Here is a 20,344-nt window from a genome sequence, read left to right on the forward strand (position 1 = left end):
TCTTTCACTTCTTTCACATTAGTTACCTAGCAACGCCAGCCAACTCCGTTGCCTAGCAACCAAGTTCCGTTCCACTGGCAGATTATTTCACTTATAATAAAACATTTTTCTATGTTATAAATATGGATACAGGAGCTAAAACAAGCTTATTCATTTTGCTGAAAAGTTACTTGTTATATTGTTTTGTCTTACTTAAAGATATTTGCACCAGAAACTGGACCAGAAATACTTGGTAAGATTGTTTTTGCAGTGTATATGGCGCTAATGCGTCACCCATGTGTATAAAGTCTGAAGCATGTACAAGAAAAAACAAACACACATAATCAAAGCATATAAATGAATAAACTCGGATTATAACATATAGAAAAAAATTTGACTGATATGAACTTTTTCATGATTAGAAACGCGAATTAACCATTAGAATAAGAAAACAAAAAAATATGATATTGTTACACTCACAGAGTGAATCAAACAGATATTTTCACCCACCGTTTCCCCCTGCATATTATATAGACATATATAAATATAAATAACTCCAGAATGGTTCCTTAGCGTTTTCACACTCAGACTGAAGGGAAGAGTAAATCCAGCTCCTTCTGTGCTTCTTCATCCTGCATAAAGAAAAACATTTTAAAGTCATTCGTCATTGTTGGCTCATTTTGAACTTTTCTGCCTCTAACTGAAGCAAATGGTGGTTTTTTAATACTTTTTTCCATTTTGTCTCCCCTGGATTTTATTGGGAGTGGTGCATTATTGTAAAGTGAAAGCAGAAATGTGTGTAAAACTTTGTCAATTTTCTGCTAATGTTGGGGAAAAAAAAAAAAATCTATATATCTGTATATATATATCTGTTGTGGTTTCCCCCCCTAATAAATAAGAAACAATTAAGATCACAAAGAATAAATTTGTTCAATCTTTAAAATAAATCAACAAATTTAGTTTTGGTTGTTATTTGATAGAACATAAAACAAAATAAGACACAAAAAAACTAATTTACCCTCAATTTAGATTGGATTAAGAAAAGTGAATCATGATGCCGAAACTATAAAACTAAATTGCCAATAAAGCTGCAACTAACAATTATTTTACCTACTGTTTAATCTATCAATTAATCAATTAAACTGATAAAAAATAGGCACATTCCGTAGGTTTTTCAAATAACTCTGTCTTCTATAATATTAGAAGTAAATATGTTTTTGGATAAACCAATAAATAATTGAACAGAAAATGATTTTTTACAGAGTTAAAACTTGAGTTCTGGGTGAAACATATTTACAGACAAATAAGTATTTTTATTTTAAATGCAAAATGTCTATTGTTTAACATTTCTGGATAAATTACTGCTCTGTGGTGACTTCATGGAAGGATAAATGGAGGACAATCCTGGAGGAAAGCCTCTGATAGGTTAGAATGGCCTAGTCAAAGTCCAGACTGAAATGATTGATTTTCACAGACACAGTTCCTTCAACGTGACTGTGATTGAGGGATGAGCAGAAATTTAAATTCTTTGTATTTCACAGCTTTGCACCACATTCTGTCGGTTTATAGCACAAAATCAAATTAAAACGGAAAAGTTTTGGGTTTAAAATAAAACTAAAGTGAAGTGAACCTCTTTGGAGACAGTGTTCATGGTAGATGCAGCTTCACACATCTTCCTGGCCTTCTCGCTCTGCCCCAAAGCTTTATAACACTGCCACAAAAAAACAAACAAAAAAACAAACAAACAGTAAAGTTAAGATAAACAGCCAACAGGATCATCAGAAAGCATCACTGACCTTCGCCAGGAACACATAGTTCAGCTTTGAGTACGCAGGATGAATCTCTTCAACCTGCGTTTGTAGAAAAAAACAGAAAACTGGTTCATTTCTGAGCTGCAACGTCGGACTTATCTCAGAATAAAACAGATAAAACAACAGAGGTTGAGTTCAGAAGAATAGAAATATTCCTTATTGTTCCAGAGTGAAAGCAGCAGCAAAGAGGCACAAAAAAGGTCAAAAAAGTGATAAAAAACTGAATTAAAATGAACTTTTCAGAAAAGACATAGGAGCTTTCTTTAAGTCAACAATTCCTTAATGTTGATGAAAAAGTTCTAGTTCTATTGGCAGATAAATTAATATACAATAGGGGGAAAATGTTTTGTTAAAAGTGAAATAATCTGCCAGTGGAACTAGAGCTTGGTTGCTAGGTAACAGGCTGGGCTTGGCTGCCGTTGCTAGGTAACGATTGTGAAAAAAGTGAAATAATCTGCCAGTGGAACTAGAGCTTGGTTGCTAGGTAACAGGCTGGTCTTGGCTGCCGTTGCTAGGTAACGATTGTGAAAAAAATGAAATAATCTTCCAATGGAACTAGTACTTTTTCATCAATCTTAATGAAATATTAACTTAAAACAAGCTCATATATTTTACTAAAAAGTTACTTTTAAGTTTGTCTTATTTCAAGTTTACAAAGAAACTAGACCAAAAATAAAAAGAAAAAAGTTCAATATTGAACAGTAAAAAGACAACACAAACTTTTATCAAAAAAAGAAAGATTTTTCGTAATTGGTGTGGTTCCATTAAGCAAATTTATTTTCGTAATTCCAATTTGTGCAGTTTTAAGGTTAATGGACGCGCAGGTAGCAATGGTTTGGAGGAAGGACCTGCTGTAACGATGCTTTCTGCGTTTAGGATGCAGCAGGGTAACCGGTAAGAAACAATCTGATGTGATTTGTTTTTTTTTTTTTTAAGTCAAAAGAATACCATAATTGGTCAGGTGCAATAAGGGTAACCATGGCAACCCGCCCCACCTTCACTCCACCTTCTCTAAACGAAGCAGCTCTTAAATTGTGGCTGATTTATGGGGACTCTGAATTGGCCCTGGGTTTTTTTCTCCAGCTGCTCGGCAGCAGATCTGCTGTAAGGTTTTCGCCGGCGAGTCGCAGCACGACTCATTTAAAGCCGAGCTAATGAGAAGAGGCATGCAGAGGAATATTGGCAAGGAGCAAAAGTATTTTCTCTGCTGTGTAAACAGTTAAAATGTGGGAACGCAGATAAGACCGCTCTGAAAAAACACAAATTAAAAAAAAAAAGAAAAAGAAAAAAGGAGCCGACCTGGAGGCAAAATTTCTACTGCGGCACAAAATAAACTTGATTCTGGTTGATTATGAGAGCAAAAACTAACAAAACTAAATAAAAACTCAACTTTCTCTGTTATATAAGAGTATTTCTTAATTCATTTCAACCAATTATGACTAACCCACATTTTGTTTTGACATCAAGACAGTAAAAGTTAACCCAACAGGTTGTTTATTTAAAAATATACCACTGTCAATATCAATATCCAATCCTATATCAATAATGGGTTTCAAGCAGTTTCCTGTGAATTAAATGTAATGTTTCGCTCTACTTTAAGGAATTTGCACCAAGAAAAGGTGGATTTTATCACCTTAATTAATATTTAGACCCTCAAACAGACTCTCTTGCATTATTAATTGTTAATTTTCACTCTTCCGCTTCACTTTGTTAAAAACATCTGGGTTTGTAAACATTTCCACATAAAATTCAAGCATTTTAAGGATATTCGCGGTAAGTTTTCAAACTTTTCCAGCATCACTTTGGAGATAAAAACATACAAATGAACTGAAAAGACAGTTTCAATTCACTTTTACATATTATTTATTATGGTTAATAATGTTTTGTGGTGGCATTTTACTTTCTACAGCAGGAATAAAGTAAAATAAAATGGAACTAAATTTTATGTTTTTTTTATTCTCACACTGATGGATCCAAGAGCAAAGAAATCCATCAATTTCAATAAAGTTTAACATATAAAATGTAAGTCACAGAGTCATTAAGAATAATAATTTAAATAATTCAAACAAATTGTGTTAAAGTAAAAAACCTTTAAATGTAAAGCACAATATAGCATCTTTACAAACTTCTAGATTTAAAGAAAAAAAATCTCACTTCTGACAAGCAAATAGAAATATTTTTTTATATTCTCACTAATCTAAAACAATAAAATGTTTATCTGATTTAATTTCAAACATAAAAATATATATATTTTTATAATCTCTAAAAATCTGGTGTCCACATTTAAGCTTTTAATGAAATGTTAGATTTTACTACTAATAATTGTCTATAAATTACTTTCAAGGACTTTTTACAGAAATCAAGAACTTTCCAAACCTTAAAAACACCGAAATGGAATTTTCCAGGATGTCAAAATAACAACGTGGATGAAAACGCGGTTGTTTTTAAAACAGCGTACCTTCAGGAAATTCTTCAGCGCGTCTTCGACTGTGGCGCTCGGAGGTTCTCCAAACAGCGTTGCAGCAACTTTCCTCTCAATCCACGACAACTGAGCAACCTGAAAAATAACCAAATAACCAGCCTTAAAACAGGAAAACACCCGACAAAAAAATAAAAGAACAAAAGAAAGATACAGAGGAATTTATAACATCTGGCACCAGTTTCATTAAAATCATTAAAATCCACATTATTCCTTACCGGCGCCATCCAACCAATCAGAGCCAAAGAAAGTGAAACGGTGTTCCTGGATTGGCTGATTTGCAAATCATCATTTTAGTTGTCAAAGCTGCATTTTAGTTAGAATATTTTAGAAAAATCCTCAAATTTTCCACAAATAATTCCATAAAAAAACAAAATTTTAAAGTCACATTAAACTTAGTCATCATGTTTTCTTGTCTTTTCCATTATGAAGAGTGGCTAAGAGAAAAGAGCCTCTGCGTCGCATCATATTCAAACCCCAACAGGAAGTCTTGGGTGAACAACTAAAAGTTTCTATGCACTGATAAATGTAATTTTCAACATGAAAACAGAAATAATTTGGGATATTCTAGCTAACCTAAAACAAGAAAAGTTTAATCTAATTTAACTTTTTAGTAGGTGTATGAAAATATCTGGTTTCCACTGTAAATAATGTTTTTCAAATTTAATCAAACGTTGGATTTTACTTTATTACAAAACTGTCCAGTTTGAATATCAAGCTTTTTTTTTTTAGAATTTCAAAATAAAAGCATTGATAGTGCTTTTTTTTTTTGTAAACCAGCATTATATAAAAGTTAATATTTTTCACAAATTCTCAGAGTAAAAATATTCCAGTGTTTTTACTGGGAAAACAAGATTAATTTATTTTCCCACTCATCCCAGGAATGAAAGTCATTTCCAAGGTTAAAATCTACCAATATTTTTATATTTCAATTAAAATTTAGTTCAAAATTTTTGTTTTTATTTTTTTAACACCAAATTAACACGTTGCATGAAAACAAAATCTGAAAATGCTCCAATGAACCCCGTAATCAGATCCAACGTCCAAATATAGCAGCGATGACTCAGAGAGTAAAGACATAGCATGATGGCCATAAAAACAGCCTTTATCTGAATCAAAAACAAACAGCAGAATGGAAAGAACACGAGCCGAACAGAAACAGGACGGACCTATCACTGCGCTGCAATCTGATTTAAAGCTAACAATGGCTGCTGTTAACCCCCCAGAGAGCGCCCTGCCAGAAACACACAGGCAGAAAAAACCCCACACAGAACTCCACATGCCGTCTGCCCTACGGAAAGCCGTCACTGTCAATAATTAGACCTACATTAAAGGCTTTGTTCTGAACTGGTTTTTATTATAAACTCAACAGTCACGAAATGGAAAAGATCAGTATCTACTGACAGCGTATCGGAGTAGAAACGTTGCAATACAACGTCATGCAAAAAAAGCTGCTTTCCAATGATGATTAGCACTAGGTTTAGCTGTCAAGTTGTCAACATAACGCCTGAAATCTTAAATGTTCACCTGATATATAAAAGAAATGGGATGCAGTGCTTTGGTACTAATTATCAAAACTACAACTATATAATAAGGTCAGGAAAAAGTTTTAATTAAGAAAAATAGCAAAAGAAAAGGAAGTCGGTTAGTTATGCTAGTTTGACTATGACAACTTTGACATGTAGATGTACTGCAGAATTCAATGCGTTTCGGTTCATTTAAATAATAAAAAAGGCGACGTAAACACCAACTCTGACAGATCATCAGTAGTTGTTTAAATTAACTAATAAACCACCGCTGTGTTAGATTAGCTAACAGCAGTGGTAGCTAATCTACCACAGCGATCACTTACTAATAAATGTAAAATAAGCATCTGATATTAAAAGAATCGTCTTTCTGCCAACCAGCGCTCTGTGGACACGCAAATTTCCACATGTAAACAACATGCAATGTGTTTACAGATTTTAGTAGAATCTGTAACTTGCTGAGATGCATTCATGAAAAAAATTGAGCTCAAACACAAAGACTAAACTCCTGGCCTCACATTGTAACCATGGTAACAAAAATCATCTAACTATGAAGCTTGATCTTCGAACTTTTACAAAGTAAACTTTCCACCTCCTTTAAATCATAATTTTTAATTTTATCAGTCAAGATCTTATAATTTATCAATGCTGAAACCATTAAATCAAATTTAGCAGCTTTCACATTCAGCATTCACAAAAATGTTAAAATTGTGCTCTGTGTTAAAATGTTAGCATCTGTGCTAGTTCACTTATGCTCGAAATATGACCCTCAATTTTTTTTTTTTTAACGCTAAATTAACACGTTGCATGAAAACAAAATCTGAAAATATACCAATGAACTCCCTAATCAGATCCAATGTCCAAATATAGCAGCGATGTATGTTTTAAGATCTGATTACTTAATTGGGATTTAACAGAAGTGCAAAATTATTTTAGATATTCATTTTAATTGTATTTTTTTGTTGTGTGTTTACGTACTGTCAACAATGTCTTCCTGTAACATTTTTACATTTTCTGCGTTCATCTCAGTAGTGATACTAACGGCTTGCCATACTCTCTGAGGTCAGACAGGAGGGAAAGGTCACGTACAGCGTAGCACCAGCGACCCAGCAGGTAGTAGGATAGGGGGTCCTGCGGCTTCAACTCGATGGCTTTATCCAGGTGATCCTGGGACAGAAACAGAGAAACAAGAGGATTTAACGCTGACTCATGGTTCAGCACAGATGGATTTTTACGTTGATTCATGGTACGACAGAGACGGATTTTTACGCCGACTCATGGTTCAGCAGAGATGGATTTTTACGTTGATTCATGGTACAGCCGCTGTTTTCACCATCTTCTGTCCCGACCTGATCTGTCCTGCTTCACCAACCCACAAGTATTTCACAAACACCTCTCACACACGCAAACCTGCCGCACACTCCCCCCGCTGTCACAGGCCCTCCCCTTCTTTTCATTTCTGCTCTCTTCAGTTCTCTCTCTCTTTTTTTCTCTCTCTCATTCGCCTGTCAAAGCTCTGAAGGTACACAGTGTTTGGGAAAACTGCCGAGAGGAGATAAAATGCTACGTGCCGCTGTTCCATGCTCTGGTTATGTAAGCGCATGAGTGGAACCTGAACCTCCAGAGCCACATAAAGACAGTTACAAAGTCGGCCTTCTATCACCAGAAGAACATTTTCAGTAATAAACAACTAATTTCCCAGAGAGATCTAGAGAAACTCAACACCTTCAGAAATTTGATTGCAAAATGTGAAAATGCTGGAACAGTTTTAGATCTGTGTAGCTCACCTTAAAGATGTAACCGTTCTTTATCTTGTTTTGTATCGAGTCGTATTCTGCCATGATTCCACACATGATGGCGTACCTGTGAAGACAAAATAAAACTCAGAAATAAGTTTTTGTTTAAGCAACTTTTCATGCTAAATAAAGTGTTAAAGAAAGAAGAAATATGACGAGCAGAAAGGAAACAATGTTGCAAAAAACCTGCAACATTTGACTGCTTTCAAGCTTAGCTGATCAGGCTTTTATCAATAAAGATTCTGGTTGTTTTTAAGGTCTAATGCGGTAATTCAGGCTTCTTTCTAAAGAATAAAATGCACAAAAACGTCAGGCGAATATTTGTGGGTGAAAATTTTTCAAGGTGAAATTTTAGCAGTGGAAATTTTGAAGGAGGATTTTCACAAGTTAATTTTTGCAGGCCAATTTTTATAGGCAAATTCCTTAAAGTGATTTTTTTTGCTGCTGAATTTAAAGTAAAAAGAGAACACCAAGGATAAAAATTCACTGCCTAAAAACATCAGACTAATTATGCTCTCTTTCTTCCACATTGTGTGCCAAAAGGTTGCAAACATTGAAGATGTTGCACTGCTTTGCAAATTATCCCTAAAACATTAAGGCTTCTCCTGCTCTGCTAGGAAACACGATGGCTCAAGACTTTTAACCCCAGACAGACAGATAAAAATTAAAAAAACAACATGTTCAAGTGAAGTGGAGGGGAACCAGCATGAAATAATTAAATACCAGAGAAACAATCATTAATAGAAAATCAACACTGATAAGACAAATACTACCTCAAATTACCCTGAAAGGCAAACTGTGGGCTACTGTGACTAAAGAGCCTGGTGTTTATTTAGCGAAGGCAGCGCGGGACGAGCCCACACAGCCACTGGCTGGCGCTGCGTGGGTTTCCAGCAGAGATGCTATCTGTCACCAGCAGCTCCAATGAAAACAGGCAGCTGGATGCAAAGGCTTTGAACAGATCCATCACCTCTGATTAAAGATCTGCTGAAAGCCACAGTGGTTGGCTTATCCTTCGCCTCCATGTGTTAATCCTAGATTCAACTGTTTTTTTTCATGCAAGTAGCTGAAAGTCCCTCAAAGAGTTTAGCAACTTAGTCGTCAGATCTTCTCAACTTTAGCTAGAGAGAACACTGCACTGCAAAAACATAAAATTATACCAAGTACTTTTGGTTGAGTTTCTAGAGAAAATATCTTAGTACGCTTCAAAAAGGACAAAAATAACTTAAAAATAACTTTTCAGTAAGATATAGACACTTGTCTTAAGTCACTAAAACAAGTTCTAGTTCTTTGTCAGATTATTTCACTAGCCTTGTGACGTTACCTAGCAACGCCAGCCATGCGGCCCATCGCCTAGCAACCCAGTTCTATTTCCACTGGCAGTTTATTTGGAACAAAACATTTTCCCATGTTATAAGAGGAAAATTGTGCCAATGGCAGTAGTATTTTTAAGTCAATTATTTATTTAAAATAAGCTCCTGTTTCTTGCTGAAAAGTTACTTATGATCAGAGGTGGTAGAGAACCCAAAAACTGTACTCAAGTAAGAGTAGCACTAAATTAAGATGTTTTTACTCAAAAGTAAAAGTAAAAGAAGTCTTAAGGCTGGATATTGCAGAATTAAACAAATTTACACAAAAATGTCAAAACTTAGCACCTTTAAAGACCAATTAAGACAGATTATCTGCAAAACAGTTGATTGAGGGTTAGTTACTCTTTAAAGATGGAGTATGTATTTTTTTTTTACAAAATGTTTTCTTTTTTTTAACATATTTGTTAAAACTGACACCATGTTGTGTCAAAATGAGGCAAATAATCTGTGAAAAGATCAATCTCCACCTCATCCCTGAGCTCCTCTTGTTGTCTGAATAAATGCACCAAGAATGACCAATCAGAGCCAGGAGGCGGGGCTTAGTGCTGTCAATCAATCTCAAATTCTGAATGCAAATTCTGAATTCTTATTCAATTTCCTCCTTTGTTTGCATAGCGACTGATGTTAGCATGATGGAAGTCAATTATTTCCAGACTTTGCAGACTCTGGTGTACTTGCTGCTAATGGAGGAGATTCAACTTACTGTTACAAAACCGTTTATCCGCCCCATTTGCATTCATAGCAGGCTGTAGAGTGATTGACAGTGCTAAGACCCTCCCCCTGTCTCTCATTGGTTGTTTCTGACTGAGTGTGTATTTCTGCAGCTTTTACTGGGAGCACTGGGAGAAGGCAGAGAAGCTTCCACCGATCATGTCTTATACTAGAAGGAAGTAATGATAATGCTAACAAATATGTAAAGAATATAATTTTTTATAAAAGTTACATACTGCAGCTTTAAGGTGGATGAAAACATCAACAGATGACTTTCACTGTGATTCGCCACTTTGGCATTAAAAGAAAATTAGAGACTCAGATTCAGTTAAAGAGCTCAGCAGTAGAAAAGTTTCTCAAATTTATCTCGTTAAAGGCGTCAGAAGCTTGTTGTAACGCCGTGATGTGACTCAAGACCACAAGGCAAAGAGAAGTGAGACGAGCTGCACTGACATACCAGAGACGAACAGTCACTGGGATCAGGGATCGTAAAGACAACCAGGAGACGTTGGCAGACATCCTGGCCACCACAGGCTGGTGTTGACTCTACTAGACCTGCTGCGAAAACGTCCACCATCAAGGGTCAGAGAGCAACTGCACTGTAAAACATCTGAGCCACATTTAGCTCTGTCCACAATCTTCTACACTCTGACTCTGGTGTTAAGGCAAATGTTCATTTTAATGTCCTGTTCTCACTAAATGTCTGAGCTGAATTCATTGTGATGTTTAATAAAGTTCATTATCAGATCAGAAATTTTGTTCATGAAATTTCAAACAAGAATTTAAATTATTCTAAAGTAAAATAAGTCGTTATTTTAACTTGATATTTAGTAAAATAACAGAGAAATGTGGCTCTTTGGGTGAGATCAGTTTTTTTCCTGCATATTGTGAAATAATTATTTGGTTTAAATTGCAGCATTAAGTTAAAGCTCACAATTCATGGTGAATGAACTTTAAAACCAACAATTTTAGAGAACTGAGCAGTTGGTAGAGCTGTTGCCTTGCAGCAAGAAGGTTCTGGGTTCGACTCCCGGCCCGGGTCTTTCTGCACGGGGTTTGCATGTTCTCCCTGTGCATGGTGGGTTCGCTCTGGGTACTCTGGCTTCCTCCCACAGTCCAAAAAATATAACTGTCAGGTTAACTGGTCTCTAAATTCTCCTTGGTGTTAGTGTGCATGGTTGTTTGTCCTGCCTTAATGTCTGAGTTAAAACTATTTTCTTGTTGACATAAACTGCATTTTCAAAGCAGCAGGTGGACTTTCATTTTCAAGTTCAACCAGCTTCAAATGTTTTACAGTGCATGCAGAAGCAGCTGAGCCACGTTTTTAACATGAATGCTTGATTGTTCAAAGGACTGCTCTTATGCAATGCTACTTCATTTCAGAGGCACAGAGCAGAGAAGAGGAAGAGATAGGATGTAGAGGTGTGTCTGGCCTCAGGGCCCCAACTGCTGCAGCTAACCCGCTCCTTTAAACCGAGAGCCGAAACACTATCCTGCCCAATAAGAAAAGGAAAGTATCAAAAAGGGAGGAGAGAAGTCGGAATAAATGACAGGGGAAGAAGAGGCGACGAAAGAGCGGTTTATTGTGTAAAGTTGGTGCACATGTTCCAATAACATCTCTACGAAATCCCCTAGTCTACTGGGCAAAAACAAAGTGTCCAAAGAGACAGGTGCTTGGCGGAAACAGCAGATAGATTTCAGCCTTCAGATCCAAACACGAACAGCCAAATGCAGAGAGGTGCCAGATGGGACTCCAGGCTAAAACTTGTACAGAAACAGGGCGACGAACTGCCAAATGTTTCAAGACAGTGTGCAGTGTGCAGACACAATTGGCTCAGGACAAAAACAAAGAGATACTTTTTTCTCTACCGTCTCAGAGGATCGCTGGGAGTGGAGTCTGCAAGTTTTTGCACCAAAATGAGTGAAAAACTGTGAAATGAACCAAAATATGCATTTTATTGTGTGCGTTATTAGTTTGCTACAATTGTGCAAGCAAGAAACAGGCATTTCTGCAAAGTTATATTAATTTAAGTGAAATAATCTGCTAGTGAAACGAAAACTTTTTAATCAAAATTAAGGAATTATTGGTCCAATATTTTGCCGAAAAGTTACTTGTAAGTTACTTTCGTCTTCAGTAGTAACTAGACCAAAAATACTTGGTAACATTTTGTGTTTTTGCAGTGTGAATAAAAGCAATTGTAAAAAGGTGCAGACTATAAAGAGCAGAACCTGAGATGACCCACTGATCATGCCAAACCCGTTTCTTCCATTAAAGCACCAACAAAAGAGCTCACAAGTCTCTCTCTCTTTTTTTAAAGAACATCTGAGCTTCATCGGCAAGATGAGACGCAGGAGCGATGCGGAGCCAGAACAGCAGCACCTTTCATAGCTGCTGCTGCACTCGGATTATCAAAGCAGGTTCGCTCAGCTAGCCTTCCTCACCCAGCCTATTAAGCTGTCACTCACTCCCTCCCTCTCTGTGTGCATTCATTAACATCTGAAAGTCATTTTTATATGATTGGCTTTACAGAACAGGTTAACATCCTACCAATCCTTTAGCAGCGTTTCATTTTAGCTGCGTGGTAATGCAGAGTTTAAAGGGCATGCATTTTGCAAAAATTCCCGTTTTTCCCGTTTTTTAAAACGGGCAGAACGTTTAAGAAAAACAAACATACAAACAAAAATAAACAACCAGCTGCTTTTGGAAATAAATAATAAATGTTTTGGTGTCTGGAAAATGAGCAGTTTCAAAAATCTTTGGAATGTATCATCACAAATCAGCAGACAGTGGCCGTTACCTAGCAACCGTAGCAGAGTTCCGCTTGTAACCAAGCAACCGTAGCAGAGTTCCGCTCGTAACCAAGCAACCCCAGCAGAGTTCCGCTCGTAACCAAGCAACCCCAGCAGAGTTCCGCTCGTAAAAAAACAACCCCAGCAAAGCCCGGCCAGTTATCTACACTGCATAAACAAAATTTGACCCAGTATTTTTGATTTAATTTCCAGTAAAATATCTTATTCCAAAATATCTTAAATAACTTATTAAACAAACGTAACTTGTAAGTAACTTTTCAATAAGATATTGAGTAAGATACGAGTTAATAATTCCTTAATATTGATTTTTTAAAAAGTACTACGTAGTAATAGTCTGTTTTCATTAATAAAAATGAGTAAGTAACCAAAAACAAGTTCCTATATTTTGCTGAAAAGTTATTTGCAAGTCAGTTTTGCCTTATTTCAAGTCTATTGAGATACTTACACTAGAAACTAGACCAACAATATAGGTAAGATTTTGAGTTTGAGTGGTGGAGCAGGAAGTGAGTTGCGCTGCATCTAAACAGCAGCTGCCAAAGTGACAAGATGAACAGCATTCATAAAAAAAGAAAAAAACGGTGACAAGTTTTCTCACGGCATCTGTGCTCTAAGTAAACAGTTACCTGCAACATAAACTTCCTTTCAAAACCTGGCAGCGCTCCATCAGTACCACCCTCCTCCCCTCTCAGAGCAGCTCTACCTAATTTGACCCGCTCATTCAAGTCGGACTCTTTTACTGCTTCAATTCAGATTCTCACTAATCCCATTAGCAAAAATTAGATTACCCATTAAGCTGTTTCTCTTTATTAGCTAAACAAACGAGGCTTTGTGTTTTGGTTGACATCGCGAGCCGAGGCCAGTTGTTAACTGGTCTACTGAGAGAACAAGGCTTCAGTCTAACAGACAAAGGAACGTCTGCAAAAAACCAAACGAACCTTCATGAACTCAGCCGCAAAGGAAAATGTGTTTCAAGAATTTCTGACACTCAGAATGAGGAAGAATTCATGTAATGTAAACAAGCAAATTATAACCAGAAATAGTACAAAGGAGGATCTTCTGGGTAACAAAGCATTCGTTGGAAACACAAAGTACACTGATGCCTTTAAGGCTTGAGGAACAGCATTTAGTAGCAGCAACTCTTGGTGCAATTTTCTCTTTGACTTAAGGCGCCACTTCAGAACGTTTTTCTAAAGCAGGAAAGTTTTTTTAAGTAACCGTTGTGTATCATGAGCAAGGTTTTGGTGCTAAATGCAGCATTTTTTTTGTTTTCAGTTAGCCTTTCTCAGCAGCTCAGCAAACAGAACTCCAGCTTTGTTTCTGTATCATTTTCATTATATTCTCAAAAAACCAAACGAACCTTCATGAACTCAGCCGCAAAGGAAAATGTGTTTCAAGAATGCGCAGTCCTGTTGAGTCCAGCTCATCTGTCTAGAAAGTTTAGTTTTTCTGGAGCTGTGATTATGCAATCCAACCCCAAAAAGCGAAATCTGGTCTGCCTACAAACCTCTGAATCTATCCGGTTGATGTGAACAAAAAGGAAGTTGATCTGTGTCTCCTTCAGAGGTTTTAATGTTTCATTCAGTGGTTCTTGAAATAAGACAAAACTAACTTTCAATTATTTTTCTGCAAGCTATATAGAGCCTTGTTTGAAGTCAAAAGTGAAACTGGCAGATTATTTTACACATAAAAAAACATTTTCCCATGTAATAAGTAAAATAATCTCCCAAGGGAACTAGTTCTTTTTCATCAATATTAATGAATTACTGACTTAAAATAAAGTTCAGGAGAGAGATAAAAGGGGAACAGAGGGGACTGCTATGGAAAAAAGTAAAAAATAAAATGATATATAAATAAAAAATAATAAAAATACGAGAAATACACATATAGTAAATATAGGAAAAATAAAAATAATCAGATACAGAAGGACCTCTGAGACAACTTCTCAGATACTAAAACAAGTTTGGTCTGATTTAACGTCAGACAGCCAGGAAAAGCCGTTGAGTCTTTTTATTCAGTTTATGTAACGGGACACATTTCAGGAAGGTTCTTCCTCTAAACAGCAGTCAAGTTTTGACATGAGCAGATTTTTTAGATGTGAAACACAAAGGGCCCTGCAAACAGGAGTCTTACCTGCCAGACCTAATTAAAACGAGACAACACTTTTTTTTTTTTTTTGCAACAAGCACATAGCAAAATGTTTAGTCACTGTTAAACTGACTAACATACAACCTCTGCAGATTTACGGATATTTCTGGATAAAAATGACATTTTCTCCCTAGTATCCCAAAGCAGTTCACCTGTGCAGGTGTAAACAGTGAATGAAGAACTACAATTGTAATATCAGACATTAATCACACCAGTTCTTCCAGTATAACTGTCAGTATATGTCAGCGGGGTTAACCCTGGCTCTGTTTACATTCCTGAAACTGGATGTGATTCCATCAGACTGATGTTTGGGAAGTTTGCTGACATTATCTCATAAATATGCTCCACTGGATCGCCTGCACTGGCAGTTCATGTTTCTTTATTTACTTATTTCTTCACTACTTGGTTGAAAGAAAAGCTAGAAGACCACCCAGCATTTAACTTGGGACCAGTCCATGTTTACTGGGTGATGTCTTGTTTTGTAAAATGTAATATCTTTGTCATCTACTGTACTTAAAGTTTCTGCTTCACGAACTCAGAGGAACATCTTGTGCTTCAGTTTGGCTCCAAAAGAATCAACAGAATGAAGATGGACAGAACAGGAACAAAAAAAAAATAATAATGGAAAGTTAAGTGGAAGGAAGACGTGTGGTTGAGAAAGAAGTGGATAAGGGATAACTGAGATTCACTGTGTTTGGCTGATCCCCATGAACCACACTCGTTCTCATTTTGGGCCATAACATCACAAAGGTCCTGAAGACGGCCGGATGCAGCAGAAAGAAAGTATTGATAAAACTAAACATGAAGAAACTGTCGATCAATGAGCCACTGAAATGTCTGACATTCGTTATCTTGAAAATATATCTTAGTATTTTTACCCTCTGCTAACCTGACATTTGGAATTTTATTAGATTTAAGCCAAAATAAAAAAACAGAAGAAATAAACAATCAATACATCAATAAGTAAACATGAGTAGAGTTCGGTAGTAACTAATTACATTTACTCAATTACATTCACTTGAGTAACTTTTTTGAAAAAATATATTTTTACTACTCTGTACTTTGAATAATTTTATTATGAAGTATTTCTGTCTTACTTTAGTAAAATTTCTGGATTTTCTACCCACTGAATGAAAAACAAACATGTTTTAACCAAAAATGTACCAATTAAAGACGCACACCTGCAGTTTCTGTCAAAGTTTCAAAAGGTTTTTATTGAAAGAAACTCACTTGGAAACATTTTATTTTGCCTGATTTTGTAACTTTTTATTACTTATATAAATTATTGTCATTTTTGTCCGAAATTTCCACGTAACTTTATCTGATGATGTAATTATTAAATATTAAAAGATAATTTGATCAGTTATTGAATAACAAATACTTTTTACTCTTATTTCTTGGACCTTTTTACTTTTACTTGAGTGAAAATAAGTTGAAGTATTTTTTATTCTTATTTGAGTAAATTTGTGTTTTCTAGCCACCTCCATACATGAGTTTCCTATTTTTAATTAAGTAAGCTAATAAACTCAATAATATTTTAAAATGATATGCACAAGCATTTACCAGAATAAAATGATGAAAAAAGGGAGAAAATGTAAAAACTTACCACTGATGACTTTCAGCACATTTGGGATTCACAGTAATGGCCTCTTCACCAACCGCTTTACCTAAAACAAAACGGTAAAAAGTATTAACTTCCATTTAAATACAAATTCAACATTTATTTGTAAAGGTTACATTGTGGATGCATCAGTAAAAATGTTTATAAACATGCCTAAATGCATAAATTATTTTATTTTCTCTTTTTGACAGAAAAAAATGAAGAATATTTGGTGGAATAAAATGCTTTGTTGACCAAAAGACGGCCATGAATCAACAAGCTGGGTTTTATTTAAAAGTGATGGAAACAAAAGTTAGATGATGAAACGACATCCAGGAAGAGTTTTAAATCTGTCACATTTAAAATGTCACATCTAATTGTGTCAAAGTGTTCCTGAAATAGCCCCAGGTGTCTGCTGGCTGTGATGAGGAAGGATTAAAGTTCAGAGGAACAGGCCCGTCCAGTTTGGACCAGAGAAGACTCGTAAAAATAGTCTCTGTTCATCAGGGGAAAAAAGAAAAACAAACACTGCTGTCTGTAGGAAAAGGTTCAGGGACGTCACTGGAAAATGTTTGGTTTCGTCACGGACTCCGAAAAAAACTCAGATTTAATCATTTGCATATACGGTTGAATGGAAAATTAACCGTATATGAAAAATTGAAAACTAGGCATCGTTATCTAATTTATCTAATTATAAATTACATAATGCCATATCTAATTTATGGCATTATACAATAATGCCATAAAAGTGAAGTCTAAGCGTAATCAATGCATATTTTAAAATTCCTAATTTCAAACACATTTAATGGTAGTTTTAATACTTTGTTCAGCATTTTAACCAGATTAACACCAATTTAGTTTTAAGTTTCTAGCCTCAAAAAGTACCATAAAATAAATAAATGAGTATCAATTGAGTCAAAACTTAATGTGTTAAATTATAAAAATTGTGATGAGGCAAATTAAACATTTGTTAAATTTTTCTTTTTGAGAAAATGGAAGAAATTCTGGATATTTTTTCTAAAGTTAATTTAAATATTTTCCACACTTTTCTTGAACTGAAAAAGAATACTTCCAGACTTTTCAGCTCAGCCGTGGAAAATAGAAATTAAATGACCACAAGGATCACAGAGTAAAGAATCTGTTCAAAAAGAATCTGTTCAGATTGAGGACTCGACTCACAGTAAAGAGTATTTTCAGAAAGGAATCTGTTCAGAGACAACAGTTATTCAAAGACAGGAATCTTTTTAGAATCAAACATCTGTTCAAAGAATGTTCAGAGTAAAGAATCAATTTAAAGTAAAGAATCAATTTAAAGTAAAGAATCTGTTCAGAGTCAAGAATCTGTTCAGAGTAAAGAATCTGTTCAGAGAAAAGAATCAATTTAAAGTAAAGAATCTGTTCAGAGTAAAGAATCTGTTCAGAGTAAAGAACCAATTTAAAGTAAAGAATCTGTTCAGAGTAAAGAACCAATTTAAAGTAAAGAATCTGTTCAGAGTCAAGAATCTGTTCAGAGTAAAGAATCAATTTAAAGTAAAGAATCTGTTCAGACTTGGGAATCTGTTCAGTTTTGTTAGGACTGGACTGGAAATTGAGTTAAAGTCCAAATAAATCTCTATAAAACCTTCAGATAATCTGCTGATTAATATTTTAGATGTAATAACTGTTAAAAAACATTCAGAGTGAGTCTTGTGATGTTTAAGTTACCGTTTTCTGCATGAGTCTTTTTCTCCTCCAGAGTGGCGCTGACGTCGTGAACGTCGCAGTACGCTCGGGTTAGCCGCCACAGGAACTCTGAGTTCTGCCCAAACTGCAGAAGTGAACCACATCATGAGACGCCGCCATGTTTTCTGCCCCACTGGCAGAGAAAGTAAACTCACCTCGTCTCTCTGCTCCAGAAGGACGCTCAGGCTTTCCCTTTTGTCCGACTCGCCGCCCTGACGCAAGCGGTCGATTCTGTCGAGGAGGATGGATAGCTTGTCTGGAGTTTGCTCTTCATCGCTTTGCTCTTCATCCTCGGAGTCTGTCAGCGCCGTCATGTACCTGTAATCACAATCAATCAATGAAATAACAGGTTTTATCGACTCAAAGCTGCAATTTGTAGCTAATGTAGATGAGAAATGTGCTTTAACCTCTGGGGAAGTTTTAAATGTCCCAAGATTATACACTTTATAAAACTATTATGAAAATTATGGGGGTGTTTTAGCCTAGGCTGAAAATTAATAACATTGATTTTTATGCATTTTTATTATTTTTGGCATTTTGAAATGTAATTGAACCATTTCCTCGTTGAAAGTTGGTAATATTAGGGGGATCATCAAACCTAAAACAAGTTTTTCTCATAGTTTGAGGCTGCATGTGGTTATTTTGGGGACTGAACTGAGACAGAAGGAGTTGAGTGAACACAAAGTGCTCGTTTTTTCTTCTACATATCTCACAATGAAGCGAACAAAAGAAATATTAAAAATACTAATAAAAAAGATTCTGGACAAGTTTCAAAGAACTGACTTGTAATCTTTTACATCGATAAAAAAATATCAGTAAAGCAGGAAGAACAGTCTTTCTCCAACTGTGGTTCTGTGGGCGCCCCCTGGTGGTCATAAAGGTACTGCATGTAAACGTCCGTTTATTTGCCGTGACGTCATCACAAAGTGCGACGCTACGGTTAGTTTAGCAAAGGATTGTGTTTAAAATAATAACGAATAAGTGGATTAAAACCGGGTCACTCAAAAGAAAAAGTGAAGATACCGGAGGAAAGAAAACAACTCCAGGATTACTTATAAGACCGGAGGAAGCCAAGTCATTCCTGTCGTTCACCAACGGTTCAGTTCTTTTGACACTTCTCAGTTGGTGAGAACTGTTCTTTGTTTTTTACGACTTTGCTTACTTATAATTCTCTGCCCAACGTCAACGGCTATTATTTTTAATTACTTAAAAATAATTAACTTAAATTAACTAAATACAACAAATAAACACAAATGATAGAAATGGGTGGATAATTTTTGTATTTAATAGTGCAGAAGAGGATTTTTGTTTCTGGCAAAGCAAGTCTGTTTTTTTTTTTCTTTTATTGTGCTTCTCAGTTACAAATAGCCCTGAAATGTTTTGAGTACACACACAAAACTTGGTAGTAAAAGAACAACTTATCAAACTCATGAAAATTAAAATATGTCATTGGAAAGCTTAATCCACACTTTAAGAACCTGAAAATAACTCAGTGGTTTTGTTGTGGCCATTCACATTTACCAAATAAAGAAAGCAACAATTAATGAGTTAAGGGACTAATTACTCTTCAGGTTGTATTTATTAACATGTTGTGTTATTGAGGGGCAATTTAACATAATGTGATCTCTGAGTGAAAACGTTTGAGAAACTCTGATTTAATACAAACTGCTTTTACTGGCAGGATGCTAAATTTGGTAAACCAACAAACTGGCTGAAAGTTTCCACCTTCTTGCTCTCAATGAAGAAACAATAATCTTCTTGTGAGATTTTTCTTCTCACTAATCAACATTCAGAGCAATCTTGTCATAACGAGCATTTTCAATAAACCACATGCTACCAGGTGGTGATTAAACCAGATCAATCTTCACGTCATGTTTGCACACAAAAACGGCACCTGGTATGTTTACATAAGTGGGGTAACTTAATTGTTTATAATTTTTAGTGGCTGACGTCCGACACCTGAAGAGTTTCCAGGAACATGGGGGAACTCGTTCAGCAGGGCACGGCACGCAACGCTCGCATTACACCTTTTATGGAGCCTTTTCAATCGGAGGCGCAAGCTTGCACCAACACCCAAAGCCAACGCTTGAAAGCCAGAGGTAGAAATATAGATGTAATAAAGTTAAAAGGTAAGAATCAAAGATGCAGACACCATGAAAAGCGTCTATTAAGTGTTGGCAGCAGCTGCATGTGCGTCACTGGTGGTTAGAGAATATTTGGGGCCGTGAGGCACGGTTTAGAGGGGATGTGTCAGAGCGGGTCGCAGACAGGAACAATGTAGGTCCGACAGGTGTTTCATGCAAACGCCGCATGCTAACTCCACCCAATAACACACACTCTGACCGTGATGCACTGCAGAGGTTTTATTCATTTTACTCAGTACGAATCGGGACA

General features: G+C 35.9%; 1 protein-coding gene across 2 annotated transcripts in view; it reads right to left on the bottom strand.

Moving 5' to 3' along the window:
- Nucleotides 1–229: 229 nt before the first annotated feature.
- rmdn2 (regulator of microtubule dynamics 2) overlaps nt 230–20,344 on the bottom strand; it is a 35,025-nt gene continuing 14,910 nt past the window's right edge. The window contains exons 4-12 of one of the 2 annotated variants that reach the window (XM_007566940.2): nt 18,106–18,268; nt 17,933–18,035; nt 16,235–16,295; nt 7,583–7,658; nt 6,885–6,962; nt 4,249–4,347; nt 1,776–1,829; nt 1,610–1,690; nt 230–611 (exon numbers count right to left, since the gene is read on the bottom strand). In XM_007566940.2, coding sequence (XP_007567002.1) covers nt 564–611; nt 1,610–1,690; nt 1,776–1,829; nt 4,249–4,347; nt 6,885–6,962; nt 7,583–7,658; nt 16,235–16,295; nt 17,933–18,035; nt 18,106–18,268 — 763 coding nt within the window. In that variant the 3' untranslated portion in view covers nt 230–563. Of the gene's footprint in view, nt 612–1,609; nt 1,691–1,775; nt 1,830–4,248; nt 4,348–6,837; nt 6,963–7,582; nt 7,659–16,234; nt 16,296–17,932; nt 18,036–18,105; nt 18,269–20,344 lie in introns of those variants that run through there. The other variant, XR_001664080.1, reaches the window with a different exon arrangement.

Source organism: Poecilia formosa, unplaced genomic scaffold, assembly GCF_000485575.1.
Source record: "Poecilia formosa unplaced genomic scaffold, Poecilia_formosa-5.1.2 Scaffold201, whole genome shotgun sequence".
Lineage (NCBI taxonomy): Eukaryota > Metazoa > Chordata > Actinopteri > Cyprinodontiformes > Poeciliidae > Poecilia > Poecilia formosa.